The 18,273-nt window shown below is 33.6% G+C and overlaps 1 protein-coding gene across 1 annotated transcript; it reads right to left on the bottom strand.

Moving 5' to 3' along the window:
• Positions 1 to 10,011: 10,011 nt before the first annotated feature.
• LOC123559997 (collectin-12-like) lies at positions 10,012 to 13,083 on the bottom strand. Its single transcript, XM_045352196.2, has 3 exons — positions 12,603 to 13,083; positions 11,858 to 11,934; positions 10,012 to 10,697 (listed from the first exon to the last, which is right to left on the bottom strand). Exons 1-3 carry the CDS (start codon positions 12,964 to 12,966, stop codon positions 10,377 to 10,379), a joined length of 762 nt encoding a protein of 253 aa, XP_045208131.2. The 5' UTR covers positions 12,967 to 13,083; the 3' UTR covers positions 10,012 to 10,376.
• Between the last annotated feature and the right edge of the window lie 5,190 nt (positions 13,084 to 18,273).

Here is an 18,273-nt window from a genome sequence, read left to right as displayed (position 1 = left end):
GTCCCCTAATTAACTTTTTTAAATTTCATAGATCTTTTATTAATAGGTAATCCTGATTTTTCTGTTAATTCTTTAAATATTTTTATTGAATGAATTGAATGTGTTTTATTATTGTTATATCTTTTATTAATCAAATCAATTAAATCATCATCTACTTTAGTGTTAATTACTTCCTTTCCAGTTATTTTATCCTTAGCAATTAATTTGTTTTGTCCGTAAAGTTTATTTAAGTTAATAATTAAATTACCATATTGTCCATTTGGTGAAACTTTATATGGGTTATGATGTTTTATTCCTTGTGCATATGTAGGAGCTAAATTAAAAGTATTTATCAACCGTTTTTTTTTTTTACTTTATCATTCGCCTTGGTTATGTTTTTAAATTTTTTTGCTTCTTCTTTTTTTATTTGGGTCTTTTGATTCTTGATTTTCTAGCTATCAGACCGTTTAGCTTCACGATATTCGTAGTAACATACCTATTGTTTTTGGATTGTGTCTTCTATATTTATCAGGATTAGATTCATGCAGTTAAAAACGTCAAACATTTCAGACGGTTTGAATATTTCCCTATTCTTTTAAAACATCAGTATCCAAACCAGCATCCAAATTACTTATGTATAGGTTTTCTCCCATTTTGTCAATTCCCTCAATAGGTCTTTATCTTCAGGAGACTCTGTAATTGGTAGTGGTTCTTTAAATAGCTGTGGTAAACCCTGATTGTTTGTATGTCTTTCATTTTATCACCTAATAACGCTAATTGTTGTTTTATTCCAGGTAATGCTTTTAACTGACTGATAATTGTTCTTTTGACTTCTATTCCTTCAGTAATTGGCTTATAAATTTCAGTGTACATATCCCGATTTGTAGCTTTTTTTATTTTTTCTTTCATTATTTCTTCTTCTAAGAGCTCTCATCTTTTGCCCGACTAATTTTTTTCTTATCTTATTTCATTAAGTTTTGATTGCATTTATATAATAATGTAAGATAAAGTAAGATATTGTAAAATAATGTTTAAAAAAATGTAATATTATATAAATGGAAATTCCAAATTATGATACAAAAGTGATAAATCCAATAACTTTACACAACATTATCCTTTTATGCCAGATTCATGTTTTAGAATGTTTTAAAATGTGGATCTTCTGGATCTGAAAAAACAAATACATTAATTGCATTTTACTTCGAAAACCTCTTATATATTATGATAAATTATACTTATATGCTAAAACCTAGAACAATCTAAATATCAAGATTTAATTAACCACTTTAAACCCAAATTGCAAAAAAATTAAAGTAGATCCAAATGAAATACTTGAATGTTCTAATAATGAAATAATTGATGTTAAGATCTTGAACAGAAAAACAAAAAGTAGTAATATTTGATGATTTTGTATGTGAAGATTTAAAAAAATTCAAAATGAAATAACAAAATACTTTATTCAAGGACGTCACAAAAACTGTTGTGTTATTTTTTTTAAGTCAGTCTTACTATAAAACACCAAAAGAATTCGAATTAACTGTTCACATTATATTTTATTTGAAAGTCCAGGTAAACGGAAAAAAGGTATGATTTTGTAATGAACAAAATATAGATCGTGATTCATTTGCTAATGCAACAAGTCAAAAAATGATTTCTTATATATTGACAAACCAAGGGGAAATTTTTAAGAAAAAACTTTACTGGTAATATATAATGGGAGTTTTTAAATAAATATAGAAAAAAATAAGTGAAAACCCGAAAGTATAAGTAAAGTTAAAATTTGATATTGATTTAAGTGATTATGCTACTAAAAAAAAAATATAAAAAGCTTAGAAAGGACATGGAATCATATCTTTACAGAAATAAGGAACTTGATAACACAATGAACAGAGCATTAGATATGGGAGGTAATGAAATAATCAACCTAGGAAATCCAGATAAACCCGCTGATGCAGTTCCAAAACGTTTGGTTTTAAAAAAAATTCAAAGTGTAATTTGATGACTATAAACTTGAAGATGTTAAAAGGGATAAAACAAAACACTAGAAGCAGAAGTAAAGAAAATTGAAGAATTAACAAAAAATTTTAAAAAGAATTCATTATTAATAGTTGAATTACAAGGTAAAATTGAAGAAGAAATGAAAGCTATGGTTGATTCTAATTTAAAAAAACTTGAAGAGAAATCTGATTTGACAGATTTACAATATAAAAAAAGTATTTAGAACAATTTGAAAAGTTAACACTCAAGTTCAAGAATTAAAAGATAGTATGATTTTAAAAATGAAGAACTAAAAGACAAGATTATTGAAGCTGAGGAAAAAGTTACAAAATATGATCAGTTAGAAATCAAACAGAAATAAATAAACTAAATACTGAAACTGAAAAAAAGCATAAAGATTTATTTGAATTTAAATTTTAAATAAACTTGCAGAATTAAATCTGAATTGGAAAAGGCAGCTTCCAAAAAGAGGGTGATGATCATGACACAGCATTAGAGGACTTTAAAGAGAAATTAAAATTTTAAAATAGATGACTTTAAAAAACAAATTCGAAATTGGGGTTAGTATTGTTGACAACCGTCATAATTTAAAGTATGCAGACTTAAGTATATTACAAAAAAATTACAAGAAGATATGACGCAGCTTAATGTTAAAGTTGAAGAACATAAAATGAACTGGACTTTGTAGTTTAAAAATCAGTTAAACAGGAGAGTTAATTACTGCTAAACTGAAGCAATTAACATAATTAATGATCAGCTAGAAAATTTGAAAAAAAACTTGTAGACCTGATTAATAATGTTGATGCACGTACAATATAAAGTACGAAGAGTTAAGTAAACTTAAGGTTTATTACAAGAAGATATTAATGAATTTAATGAAAAATTAAAAAATAATAAATGATCTTTAACTCTGCAGTTAAAATATCAGCTAAACAAGGAGAATCAATCACTGCTAATACTCAAGTAATTACTGCTAATACTAAAGCAATAACCGCTAAAGTCGAAGAAATTGCTACTAATGGATAAAAAAATTTCTAATAATTGGGAAAAAATTATAGAAGTAAAAAGATGCTTTCTTAAAAAAAAGAAACAAAATTAGCTAGAACAAAGAATACTGTTGAAATCTATCTGCTTCTGAAGTTGCTACAACAAAAACGACTTGATGATTTTAGCTGAAATAATTCTTAAACTTAAAAAGAAAGACAAAAAAATAGAAAAAAGGCTAGAGGAAGTGGGACGTGAAGTGTTTCTCTTTGAATACTATTATAAACATACTTTTGATTACATACAAATGAAAAAGTATTTTGACCGTCGTGGTGCCTGGATTATTCACATATAAAAATATGGCCGGTTTGAACTATTCAAATATATTTGAAATTGGATCTGGAATTATCGTAGATTATAAAGATTTTATACACATAGACCAAAAATATAAAATAGATGTACTAGTATGCTTTTGAGTGGTGTGTTTATAGTTTGAAAACCCGGAAAATTATATAAATAGATATTAAGATTTTATTAAAGGGTGCGAGCCCTATAGGTGAACCGGATAAACCGACTAAAAGCCCAATATCACATTTTATATTAGGTGGCGGAATTATAGGCCTCAGGATGAGTTTTTTTTTTGATATATTTTTAATGTAAATATAACAGCTGAGGCAGCTGAGGGACTTTGACAAATGATAGTTATATCTAAGTATAAGAAAAAAATTAAAATTTTTTCTAAAACAAGGGACAATGTTTTTACATTATCCTTATGCGTTCAGCATCTACAGAAGTAAAAATTTATGCTTTTGATGAATAGTTACATCAGATTCTACATATCGGATGAACCTGTATCTTATGATGGAAACAAACTTTTGGATTAAATGCTTAATTAAAGTTTTAATTACTATGTGTACCCTAATAATATACTTATTAATTGAAAATAAGATCAAATACATTACATTTTATTAATAAAAATAATCTGCCAAAGTTTTGCCAAAGTTCTGCCAAGTGGCAGGAATGTGGCAGTGTCTGCCAACTTGGCAGAAAAATGGCAGGCTTTTGATTGGTTGAATTTGTGGTTTCCTTCATTATTATTTTTTTAAAAAATGCACTGATTTACCTTTGACACTTATATTAAATCAGCTGTAAAACGTAAATCGATCACAAGGAAGTTAAACGAATTGTACTACAATGTAAACATATCGGTTTTATGAATGAAAATAAATCCAATAAAGCGACACCGGTGTCGCTTTACAAACGATATTGATTGATAAACTTGTTAAAGAAAACGACACCGGTGTCGTTAAAATTTATAGGGATAAGAGGTTAAGTCAGGTTAAACTGACCATGTTTTCGTGGTAGGATTTTGACAAATATTTGGTGAAAGTGTTTAATCATATTTTACTACAGGTTTTCATATAGTACTATGAAAACTTGTTTATTTTTTGGTTTTTAATTGTCCAGCATTGGTCAGTCCGGACCAAAGATTAAATGTTTTTTTTTTTGGTTAAACCAAAGGTTTTCATTCGGTTTAACTAAAGATTTAAAAGATTTTCAGGGTATCAAGGGTACTAAGTTAGTATTTTAAGTTTAAAGCAAGGTTAAAGTCCACTTATAGAATAGGGACAAGGGGTCGGGGGGGGGGGGGGTCAGATTGGCTTAGAAACCCCATGTATATAACTACTGTTGTACAATCTAGATAAGACGTCGAGCTATCGAAATAAGATGTCGTCCGCTCGTGATAAAATGCCATGCTCTCGAGACAAAATGTCATGAAAATCTCGTCCACTAGTGGCTGTGCTTTGTAAAAATCAAGAGTGTATGAGCAGTCCTATTTGAATGTTCACATGATATTTTTAATGCCAAGACATACTGAAAATGTTAGCCCTGTTCTTTTAATAAGTGCAGTTAATCATGTATTCTGAAATCGAACAAGCTATTTAGGTAAGAAGCTATTCAACGTGTCCTATTTATACAGATAGAAATAGTGAACACCCGTCCATGGAGGAGCCGACTAAAACAATTTTTGGTGAAAAGATACGTTCTGCCAAATTACTTGACATGTTTGAAACTGCCTGTTTGATTTTAGAATAATTGTTCTTTGTGTGTTGTTAATGGTATTTTGTTATGTAAAAAAGCATGGTCGTCATGACTGTGATTTATTTTCTGTATGTGTTTTATCAAAACAATTTATAGCAAATGATTCTTCATGGAACCATTCTACAAAGACTGTTTACACTATATGATTGGTGAATAAAAGTTGACCGCTGGTGCCCTCGGCTTGCTTTAACATGTCTTTTAATATATGTCTAAGCTATGAAACTCAAGTGATCGATCTAAAACCATCAGGACTCTTTTGTTTACAAAAACAAACTTAAAATACATATTATCTTATCTTATCTCTATCGCACGGCATCTATACTCGAGCACTCGACATCTTATCTCGAGTGCACAATATCTTATTTCGATCGAAAAGCACAAAATCCAACATTTTCATTGTTTAATAACAATTCGAAAGCAAATGCAAAACTCTTCAGATTTTATTGTCACTGTTAATATGACGAAAACATAACACATTGAACTATAAAATATACGCATATGATCTTTTTTATATTCAAAATATATCTATATCATAGACGATGTCCCAAGAGAACACTGAAAGGAATAAAAAGTAGCATGAACAGTAATTGGATACCCTCACTCATTTAACAATACTTTCTCATTCAATAATTGGAGAGGCAGACAGACAGGGAAACAGTCACAGTACGACCGACCAGGAAGTGTTGCTATATTTACATACGATATGCAACACTTACGGAGTGTGACCTTGACCCAGTAACCATGACGACATAAGTACTACACGTACCTGTATTTTTCAAACCAATAACCCAACATATATTCGTGGTTACAAAACATTTATTATCATTCTTATTAATTATATTCGATCATTTATTAAAAGGTTTGGATTTTCAAACTGATACAGCTCCATTATTAAGCGTGGGTCGCCACCTAGATGGCTTGACACTGACTGTCACTTAGCACATATAAAGAAGTACATATTTGAGTATGGTTGCTAGCGACGGGTGTGGCGACTACTAGCAACCAAAATGTCTATTTGACAAATTACACCGTGTGACATTATTGATACAGTCTGACGCAGTTTGTACACAACTAAGAAGGCACTCATTCTTGGCACATTCCAGACTGTCAACAAAGTAAACATGTTCCACATTGGAGCCGCATCATTCTGTATAAAGGCATCTTGTTGAGTCTCTTTTGATGCTGAATCCTGAAATTGACAAAAAGCAGCAGCAGCAACGTCTTCCCAACAATTTTCTCAAACCTACCATGACAATATATACTTGAATATTCACAGAATTATATAGTAATGTATTTCTTTTTTGTCACCGTGTGACATTATTGATATAGTCTTACGCTGTTTGCCATATGGCAGCCAACAAGGCAATTCTCATGCCTCAAAATACTCAACCGGACCCAACACCAACTTCTTTAGACACATGAGAAATGACATGCCGGCAGCCACTGCCAAACCCGCCCATTGCAGCAGCGCACACTAACAATGGAGCCGTGATCAACTAGCACACAGTATTTACAGACAAATGATCAGTAAACTGGCAGCAAAAATATACAGAGACAAATGGTCTAGCAGCAGACATATATACAGACAAATGATATGTAAACTGGCAGCAGAAATATACACAGACAAATGGTCTGGTGGCAGCAGAAATATACACAGACAAGTAGTCTGACAGCAGTAATGTCCAGACAAATGATCTGTAAACTGGCAGCAGAAATATATAGACAAACGTTCTGTAGAGAAGCAGCCTAAATTACACAGGCAAATGGTAGGGCTGATATATATATATATATATATATATATATATATATATATATATATATATATATATATATATATATATATATATAAATTACACAGGCAAATGGTAGGGCTGATATATATATATATATATATATATATATATATATATATATATATATATATATGTGTGTGTGTGTGTGTGTGTGTGTGTGTGTGTGTGTGTGCGTGTCTGTGTGTGTGTGTGTGTGATTATATATGGATACAATGGTCAATAGTTAGGTGGTCTTATAACAATGGCCATGCAGGGAAAGTAATACAACCTTTCTCATGTGGTTATTTTGTTAGCGGTGTACAGTAACACCAGACAAAAAGGCCTCTAGTCCTGCAGCTATATTTGTTAAGAAAATGCCTGTGCCTAATTCTGACAAGTGAAGAGTGGCCCCAAGGCCCCCCCCCCCCCCCGCCCCCACGATGCAAAGCACAAGATGCCCCGTGAGCATTTAGTCGCTTACGGGCCTTATCCATAGCTTTTATGTTAGTAGAATGCCTCCATTTAGAGCGCGGTAACAATTCAAACCGTACTTCTGGGAATGTAGCAGAAATGTACTGAAATAAATCCTCTATAGTATGCCTAAGGTCCCACAATGTAAACCGAACCAAATCGTTGCAGCCGACATGCAACAAAATAAAATTAGGATCCGTCCCAATGCTTGTGTGTCCTTCAATGTTAAGCCGCTGTATCCCTGCCACCAGATTTAACTAAGATCCAACCCCAGATTCAAACTTTCGGGACGCTTCCTTGCTGCTAAATAAAAATGCTCTCTTACTAATCGAGGAACCCATTGTCCAAATATTTTTTCCTAAAAATATCTTTGGGAACGTTAAGGACATCATATTGCATGTAACATGATGCTGCCAGCTTAACCTGAATTGCGACAATATTTAGGCATAGAACAGTTGCAAGCATGCCTTGAAAGATATACAAGCCAGTTATGATATTTGTATACAAGCCAGTTATGATATTTGTTCCCAGCAGAAGGTAATTCAAGGTCAACCAAGATTTTGAGGGATCTGCCCCCATTCGCAGCAGAAATTGCTGGACATATAATTCCCAGCCAACAGAGTGTTTGGCTGCCCCCAATCTAATTGTTTGCAAATATTTTAACATATCTTGGACTTTTTCTGGGTGGCTGCTCAAATAGACACTGGAATAAATCAAAAAGGTGTATGTCCATTTAGAAATTGTATCAATCTTTTGTTTTTGACTTGTTTGAGTTACCAAGGAACCAGTATCATTGACAATTAGCTGATTTTTGTTTTCTCCAACAGGAGCCTCAAGCAGCAAAGCAAAGTCTATATATTAATATAATTTTGTTTTTATTGCCTTGAGACAAATGGCTACCTAAGGCCGAGTAAAAACTTGGTACCTGGTTGGGTAGAAATTCTAAGTTTATAGGAATATTTATACCTGCTATGTTATGGCCGACTGGTGCCGGATCAACAATTGGAGTCACAGCTGGCTGCAGCCCAGGATCAACCAGTGGAGCAACTGTGGTGGAACAAGAGGATCACTAATTACCGGAGCTGGCTGAGGTAGCACATTATCAATCGGTGGAGGCCGTACAACTGGAGGCTGCAATATTGGACCAACTTGTGGCGGAACTGATGGTTGCAACGGGGGAGCAGGCTCACAGGAAGTACTTCTTTCCGGAGTGAATACAGAACTTCATTCAACTGCTAAAAATTATTCATCACTCAACAATAATGAAAGAATGATTTCCAGTTGTTTGAAAAAAATATTATTTGCATTTAAAAGATCAAGCATCGGCCAGAAAACGGAAACAAAATGTCATTAATAAGCAGAAAGAAACGGGAACGCGGTAATGACGTCAAGGTGACGCCGGCTTCCCATAAATTTTGCAACGTATGATATTCACTGTTATAAGCATGGTGACACTAAATGTAGACTTTTTCAAGTGAATAGGTTCTCCTGAATTATTGTGACTAGTGAATAGTTTCTTTGTGACAAATAAATGATGCATAATATTTTTAGATAAATCCGATTTCTTTGAGCTCGCTTAGAGGCTTTGCCTTAGTTCATATTAACATATATCTAGATCTATTCGATGATGCTTAACTTCATCGGTAAACCTCAAATTGGATGAAAAAAACAAATGTCTATCATTTTCTTACCCGTTGTTTGCTGAAGAGGCAATGCGGTGAATGTGTGATAATTACACGCTGTATGTTTTACTGTTACTATAAAAGGAAGACAACCGTTGGAGATCAAACCAACACTGTTATCTTCCCTCCAATAACAGAGCCTATTTTAAAGGAATAGGCATCAATATCGGTATTGTGTATATATGTTACAAAATTATATTGTCATCCGTCGTACAGTGTGAAGAGCGTCGAGTCGCAATGTTGTGCTCCGTGTTGTATGTTGACCATCCACCCTTTAAAATCGACGCACGATATGCGATACAACGCGCGACATTGCGAAACGAGGCGCGACACGACGCTTGACAAAGATATGACTGGCGACACGACGCGTGACATTACTATAGTAATCCGTTGAATTCTTTAGTTTGGACCTGAAATAATTTTAGTACTGTGGCGGGTACCGCATCCTTTCTTTTTTAAAATAAAAAAAAACAATAATAAGAGTACCGCAACGAGACTCGAACCTTTAAATGTCAAATCAATAACGTATGTTTGGCGCGGTAACATTTAAGACAAACATGCATTTCAGAACAGTGTCATTTCTTAGCCCGTGCTATAGTCCACAAAATGTATACTTTCGCATGCACGCAAACACTCACCTAATCTTATCTCGGGTTCAAATTACTGAAAGTAATATCTAAAGTTGTAATGACTGTTGCACTTACCAAAGTTATCTTTTCTTCTTTTGCTCTGCGACATTTACCATTGGTGTTGCGACAAATGACGGTGGACAAATTCTTGCTTCATATAATGTTAAAGGCATATAGCGGAAGATGATTTTGTAACATTTAGCGGTGGTTGCAATATTTAACGTGATTTTTGTGACATTTAACGGTGGTTGCGATATTTAACGTCAACATTGCGACATTAAACGGTGGTTGCGACATTTAACGGTGCCACACTCAGTTGCTACGTACTTTCAATGTAAAAGCTATACACTATTTGTCTCATCTGCATATACATCAAACAAACTTGTTTCTAATGCATTAATACTTTTACTTTTTGTCGACTGAAAGACTAATTGCGTCCTTTATTTTTTATTTCTATGATGAGTAAAAATAAATAAACGAATAGTGTACTAAACAAATGCATTTTAACTTTTTTTATCTAATCTTATATAACCAGCATGCAGTAAGAATAGTTTATACTTTCAGTGCCACCGATTTTCGAAAGTCAATCTCTGATATAAATAAAATGTTTCTTTCGGACCCTAACAGAGTTATTATCTTATAATATTTTCTCAAAATAACATCAAAACCTGATCAACAGTTCTAATTTTCCGAATGTTTTGATTCTGTACCATTTAAGCTGACATATTGTAGCCCTTTTCTTCTCTGGCAAAACTTGACTATCCGGCAAGTTGAGTGAAAGAACTTTCACCCTTGTCACCTTTTCTACCGACCATTCCTCTTCGCCCTTTATTCCCTTTAGAGCCAGGCCTACCAGGAACTCCGTCTAACCCTGGAGCCCCGGGAAAGCCTGGATCGCCATCCATGCCAGGTATTCCAGGTATACCAATTTCCCCTGTATCACCTTTTGGACCAGTTGGACCTTGTTCGCCTCTAACACCTTTATCTCCAGCTGCACCGACCATTCCTTTTTCTCCTTCATCGCCTTTCATGCCACGTGTGCCTCTGTTTCCTTTTTGCCCGGTCTTGCCTTCGGAACCCTGTAAACCGTAACGAATACAAATAAGAAAATATTCCAATATAAACAGCCGATACTATAAATACGAAAACTTACCCATTTATAACTGACACTTTATTCATGCAAATCATTTAGATTTGATATATAAATTATACGGAATAAAATGTTCAAGCTTCAGCAATTAACATGATAGGTGTCCTTCGTAAAAACGTTTATTTAAAGAACCAAAGCGACAATGATGAAGTTTAGATCAAATGTTACATAAAAGAACATTAACAGAAGCCTAAAAGAATAATTTGAAATAAACCAATCAATCTGTTAAAGATAAAATATCAGTTTAAACTTTTTGACACATTAAGTTATGCTAGATAATGTCCCAAATCAGCTGGGTAATGTGCGGATATCTTTAATAATGGGCAAACAACGCCGAGTTCTAATTTAGTTATATAATTTGTAACATTAGTAATGCACTTTCCGTAAACAAACATTTTCAATTGAGAAATATACTACAATGAACAACTTTCAATGTTTTTTTTTTTCTGTTATTAAAGTTTATGTTAAAATATGCACGAGTCTGCTATGTAAATACAGAAAAAAAATCGTGTTTAAACTTTACTAATACATGAAAAGGAAGTTATGCATCCACGGGATAATTTCAGGGCGGAGCCAATTTTAACCGATTTTAAGTGTATTAACAAAAACATTGACGTCATCGCTCGTTAACGTAACATCATTTTAGCGTAAGCGTGTTTTATCAGAAACAAGCATATTAGAATATACTTTATTCACAGCGTCATTTAGTACACGGCTCAAAATAATTATATTGCTCATTGTCACATTTATTCCTTTTATAAATCACCTGTCCATTGTTCGTGTTATTGACTTGTCTACAATTCAACACTAAATTTGCTACGTTCAGTTCAAAACATGAAGAAATAAAATAAGAACACTTACTAAATGACTTACCGGTCAATGATCAAAACTATAGTTTTTGTTATTGACTGGAAACCTATTTAATATGTGTACAATATCTGCATCATCAGTGTGAACAATTGAAGTATAGTTTAAAAATGCACTCAATTAAACGACATTTGGACTTCTGGTAGTTTAAGTCGCGCAACTTTCAACTGTCAACCTGTTTCATTTTTATCCAGATTAAGTGAATGGAAATGCTGGACTTACCTTTTCTCCCTTCAATCCAGGACTTCCGTCTTTTCCTTTCTTTCCCCTTTCACCCTTTTTGCCACCTTCACTGATTGCTGCAAAATATTTGAAAAAAGAATAACATATACTTTACTAGGTTTGTCACTGACTAAAGAATGTATATCGATATGTCAACTGGCAAATATTAACAATTCCTAGATACATCAGTAGGACTCCTTATGGAGAAAATATGGCAGGAATAAATACATTCAGAATAGTAAAGTTCAATGCAAAGTAATACTTTATGCCGTTCTAATTTTAAAATATTCTATGTTTTGGGTTAGCATGGAATAAAATCAAGTAGTACTGTGGTTATATTCAACATCTTTTGAATAATTACAGGAAATATGTTTTACTTTTACTTGCATTTAGGGATTTGTTTTAAAATTTTAATGACTAAAGATAATTCTGTATCGATACATATGCATTTACCGTACCGCTAATGTATCGATATTGCGCTAAATGATTATTGTACTACACTAACATATTTTAATAATTTACAATTTATATCAATATGAAATATATCTTTTAATATTTTGGATTTTTATGCTAGTAAACAACATGTCTTCTATGCATGTCAGAAAGTTACAATATTCTTTCCTCGGACAGACATTCATTTTGAGGAAATAGAAAAAAAACAATGAAGTGTTCTTTTTCTTTCAAAGAAATAAATTTGTGTTAACTAAGCATTTTATGACTCATTACAAAAATATGAAGCACGTACTGTTTTCAAGAATATTCATTCTGGCATCCAAACGCTGGGTGGCATTGCAGTAGGCCTGAAGCTCTTTGGATAATTTGTTTCCTGTAGGATTCTGACACAACATTTCTTCTGTATATAGTTCTGAAATATCTGTTTCATTGTCAGCTTTAATATAGTTTTCGTCAGCCAGGTAAAATTCACCCCGCAGTACACCTTCTTCACAGTGTGTAAACGTGTGTTTTATTTCACTTTCTAAGCCCTCAAACATTTTTTCTATTCTGTCGTCAAACTTGGCTTTCAAAATATGAAATAGTGTTACCCCGGAACAAACTACCAACAAGGCTCCAAAAAGTCCAGTGAGAACATATAGCCGCACATTCTCCATTAAAAATCTTTTTAAAATTCCAATTAACAATGTTTCACTATAACTTACAACAGCATTTTTCTTTCCAATACATAATCTTACAATCAAACATATTCAACAAGCATGAACAGCTATGCTTGTAAATTGTTTACAAAAAACATCTGGTTTAATGTTTATATTTTGCGATAAAGTAATGAATGTATGGTGCGCGATTCAGACCAGCTTCAGTTGCGATGAATTTTGGTTTGTTTATTCAAAAGACCCGTGGTGACATTTCATCTACATTATTTCACGATTTCCGCTTCATGATTTCACGATTTCCACTTCATGAATTCACGAATTCACGATTTCTGCTTCCTGATTTCACGATTTCCATTTCATGAATTCACGATTTCACGATTTCAACTTCATGAATTCACGATTTCACGAATTCACGATTTAACGAAAAAAAACTTCACGATTTCTTGATTTCACGATTTCATGATTTCACGATTTCTTGATTTCACGATTTCCACTTCATGAATTCACGATTTCACGATTTCTGCTTCCTGAATTCACGATTTCCACTTCATGAATTCACGATTTCACGAAAAAAAATCACGATTTCTTGATTTCACGATTTCCACTTCATGAATTCACGATTTCACGATTTCTGCTTCCTGAATTCACGATAATTCACGATTTCACGATTTCTGCTTCCTGAATTCACGATAATTCACGATTTCACGAATTCACAATTTCACGAAAAAAACTTCATGATTTCCACTTCATGAATTCACGATTTCTGCTTCCTGAATTCACGATTTCCACTTCATGAATTCACGATTTCCACTTCACGAATTCTCGATTTCACAATTTCCACTTCATGAATTCACTATTTCTCGATTTCCACTTCATGAAATCACGATTTCCACTTCACGAATTCACGATTTCACAATTTCCACTTCATGAATTTACGATTTCTCGATTTCCACTTCACGAATTCACGATTTCCACTTCACCAATTCACGATTTCACAATTTCCACTTCACGAATTCTCGATTTCACAATTTCCACTTCATGAATTCACGATTTCTCGATTTCCACTTCATGAATTCACGATTTCCACTTCACGAATTCACGATTTCACAATTTCCACTTCATGAATTCACGATTTCTCGATTTCCACTTCACGAATTCACGATTTCCATTTCACCAATTCACGATTTCACAATTTCCACTTCATGAATTCACGATTTCCACTTCACGAATTCACGATTTCACAATTTCCACTTCACGAATTCCCGATTTCCCGATTTCCACTTCACGAATTCACGATTTCCACTTCACCAATTCACGATTTCACAATTTCCACTTCATGAATTCACGATTTCACCATTGTGAAATCGTGAATTCGTGAAGTTGAAATCGTGAATTCCTAAAGTGGAAATCGTGAAATCGTGAATTCATGAAGTGGAAATTGTGAAATCGGGAATTCGTAGAAATCGTGAAATCGTGAATTCATGAAGTGGAAATCGTGAAATCGTGAATTCATGAAGTGGAAATCGTGAATTCAGGAAGCAGAAATCATGAAATCCTGAATTCATGAAGTGGAAATCGTGAAGTCAAGAAATCGTGAAATCAAGAAATCGTGAATTCATGAAATCGTGAAATCAAGAAATCGTGAAGTTTTTTCGTGAAATCGAGAATTCGTGAAATCTTGAATTCATGAAGTGGAAATTCTGAAATCGTGAATTCATGAAGTGGAAATCGTGAAATCAGGAAGCAGAAATCGTGAAATAATGAAGTTGAAATGTCACCACGGGTCTTTCGTAACACTACGAATTCACGATTTCTGCTTCCTGATTTCACGATTTCCACTTCATGAATTCACGATTTCACGATTTCCACTTCACGAATTCACGATTTCACGAAAAAACTTCACGATTTCCACTTCATGAATTCAAGATTTCACGAATTCACGATTTCACGAAAAAACTTCACGATTTCTTGATTTCACTATTTCATGATTTCACGATTTCCACTTCATGAATTCACGATTTCACGATTTCTGCTTCCTGAATTCACAATTTCCACTTCATGAATTCACGATTTCACGATTTCCACTTCACGAATTCACGATTTCACAATTTCCACTTCATGAATTCACGATTTCACCATTGTGAAATTGCCTTGGCGATTTCAATGCTTACATTTTTTTAAATAAAATAGTTGCTTAAATAAAATAGTACATAATTATGAACCAGTTCATTCTTCTACAAAGAAAACGAATGTTCATTTTTATGTTGTTTGTTTTGCTTAGTATAAAGTACTACAATAAACGGTATGATCGTCCCCGATCACCAAGCACTTAATTGCTTTATGCTTTGACAGAATAGCCTAAGCCTTAGGTTCTTACCCTTCAATTGTCATTTTTATCGTGAAATTTCGTACACGTTTCAATACTTTTGTATGCTCATATGGCTCATCTGGGCTTAGTGATTGATAGAAATACAAATGAAAGGTATTATATCATAGCTTGTCATATGCAATTTCCAACGACAGTAAACCCGGCTTTAAACTTAACGTAGTACCGAAATCGGACATTTCTTATACATAATCATATACATATGTAGGTAGAAGATACTGGATCTTGACCCGCAAGTTTTGCTTGCAGTTAAGAAAAGGATGGTCACCGATAACCAAGGAATTATTTACTTTTACGAAATAAAGGAATAGTCCCACCCCACGGCTATCCGTCTTCCAGTTTTAAATTTTCTGCGGTGAAATTTCATCTGTTTTATTTTCTATATGCTCACTCCTCTTTCTATTGTTAATTTTTCATTTAACTTAATATTGTACAAAATCGGACATTTCTTATGCATAATTATAATACATATGTACATAAAAAGTTGTTCTTGACCCGAGTACGGGACTCGGGATATTTGCCTACAGTTAACGCTAGGGCGGTCCCAGATGGATAAACACTCGTTGTTTTGTGATAAAGCAGAATAAACCCACCTCATACACCTTCCTCTTTAGCTGTTTATTTATTTCAACGCAATTGCATCCCTGTTTGCATATTAACTTCTTTTTGTGATCCCATTTGAGTCCCCATAGAACCCGTATTTTACGTCAAAACGTGATGCTTATTTCAATATCGGATGCGGAAGGAGCTGAAGTTTTTGAAGTGTGAGCTTCATTTATGTCAGTTTTGCTTTTTTTCTTTTTTTTTTTAGATAATGATGGTGCTGAAATATGAAAATTTGTCCGGCTACTGGTTCCTAGTTAGTAAACCTTTTGAAATGGCACATTAAAATGGAAGAATTTGTCATCAATTATGCTAAAGGAAACGCATCGTATAGCACATGACGTTACCGTAACATCTGCTCCCCGATAAATTTGCAAAGTATGATATTCGCTGTTACAGCTATGATGGCACTACGAGTACTTTCTATCGAATTTTCACTTTATATTGAGTGGGGAATTGTTATGTTTTAATACATTTCGTGTGGTTAATGCAGAAAGGAGACATCTGCATATGAATAAAGAAGGCACTTGTCTCCTTTCTGCATTAACCCCACGATTTATTGTCTCGTGGTCGTTTTTAAGCGTTGTCTTATTTCACATAAGAACGTTGTTAAGTAGATCTGTGTAGAAAAAAAAGTTCTCTAAAGATGTGTATATCCGATCTAGAGTGGTCATAGTTTATTTGAAACAAATAATTTGTATCATACGGGACAAAACACAAATAAAGGAGCATAGTTGAGGATGATCCTTAGAACGGTCAGTGGCAAAGCATCACTTAGGGGATTCAGTCGGTTAACGGTCCATTTATATGACAGTATAAAAGTTGACCTTGTCAAGTGAATCTCTGAACACGGCCGTAACGGTAGCTAAAGATACAATATATAAACAATAAATTCCCTTGGAAGCATAATCCATTTATATGACAGTATAAAAGTTGACCTTGTCAAGTGAATCTCTGAACACGGCCGTAACGGTAGCTAAAGATACAATATATAAACAATAAATTCCCTTGGAAGCATAGATTTGCAACCAAAAGAGAATAATAGCAGATTCGGTTTGATTGAGTCTGTTCATGAGAAGTAATGAAATGTGCAACACCTCTCAGGCCTACTAGCATCGGCTTAAGCGGAACTCTATTACACAGCTATTGAATGGCTTCCATGATCCCAAAGGACCAGAAAATATAACAACACTGAATCAAGCACACAAAGAAAGCCTAGTGAACCATATACGTCTGTATCAATGCCTTTGCTGAAGGCAAAGCAACAACAGAAACACCAGTTATTATGCCTGAAAACTTAATCATGTATTTTTACCGCGAAGTGCATTCATATCACATTTTAAATCCGAACTTGAAAATAATAATAAAGTAATTTTATAAAAAAAAATTCATGCTCTTTATAATTATATAAATGCTTTTAGTGCTCATGGGATTGTGTGTACTGAGTGTACTAATAAACTGTAAACTGGATTTCAATTAATTTTTGATGTTATGATGTTCGTTTTTAAAGTTTGATGAAATCGATAGAAAAATACACAAGATTAGCGAATATATCATTATTATGTTACATATCCTTTCCGCGCCTGTAACGTGATAAAACGTATTAGCGTCTGATGGCCCTTTCACGCTTCCGTAGAATCAACATTTATTACACGAAATTCATTTTGAAAATATTTCTGAAATGTCTAGGTCTGCAGCTCTCAAATACGGAAATATCTTACACCCGAGGCTTATACTGACACTTTCAGACAACATCAAAAAGGACCTTTTGAGCGATTTGACGAAGTTCCAAAAATCTCTATGTACCCTTTCTCCGTTACGGACCCCTGTGGGATTCGTGTTTATTTCGAGTTCTTATATTTTTTTGCAGATGAAAAGCTGACATGTCGTGTTAAAGCCCAGGTATTTTCAAATCGTTAGAAAATTGACTCCCCATTAGCGGGAAAAAAAAGAAGTCCACGCGCATACATTTTGAGGAGTTGACCCCTGCGTGTGACTATCGACCAATCCAAAGGCGACTTTCGTTTTCAAGTTTTGCATGTCTACTTTCATTTTCTTTACCCTCGGAAATAGTTGAAGGTCCAGTGACGTCATTTTCTGTGGTGTCAAAAACATACATATGCCTGGCGCGATTGCATAAAAATAGTTCCCGAATTTAACTCTTTTTTGAACAGTTTTGATATTATCGGCTTTCAAGAAACAAAAATGGACTCTTTAGATACTGTTGAATTTTAGAATTATAAACTTTATTTCAAACACAGAAAAACAGTTGCTCGGCGTAAATCGGGCGGATTAGCCCTCGCTGTAAAGAAAAATAT

Source organism: Mercenaria mercenaria, chromosome 15, assembly GCF_021730395.1.
Source record: "Mercenaria mercenaria strain notata chromosome 15, MADL_Memer_1, whole genome shotgun sequence".
Classification (NCBI taxonomy): Eukaryota; Metazoa; Mollusca; class Bivalvia; order Venerida; family Veneridae; genus Mercenaria; species Mercenaria mercenaria.
Note: the sequence above shows the minus strand (reverse complement) of the source record. Positions and strands in the feature narration are given on the sequence as shown.

Bases quoted from the DNA above. Each gene is read 5' to 3' on its own strand.
- LOC123559997 (XM_045352196.2), bottom strand. From the start codon at position 12,966: ATGGAGAATGTGCGGCTATATGTTCTCACTGGACTTTTTGGAGCCTTG. The intron at 11,935-12,602 runs GTACGTGCTTCA...AATATTTTGCAG, and splicing joins AATGAATATTCTTGAAAACA to CAATCAGTGAAGGTGGCAAA. The intron at 10,698-11,857 runs GTAAGTCCAGCA...TACGGTTTACAG, and splicing joins CTGGATTGAAGGGAGAAAAG to GGTTCCGAAGGCAAGACCGG.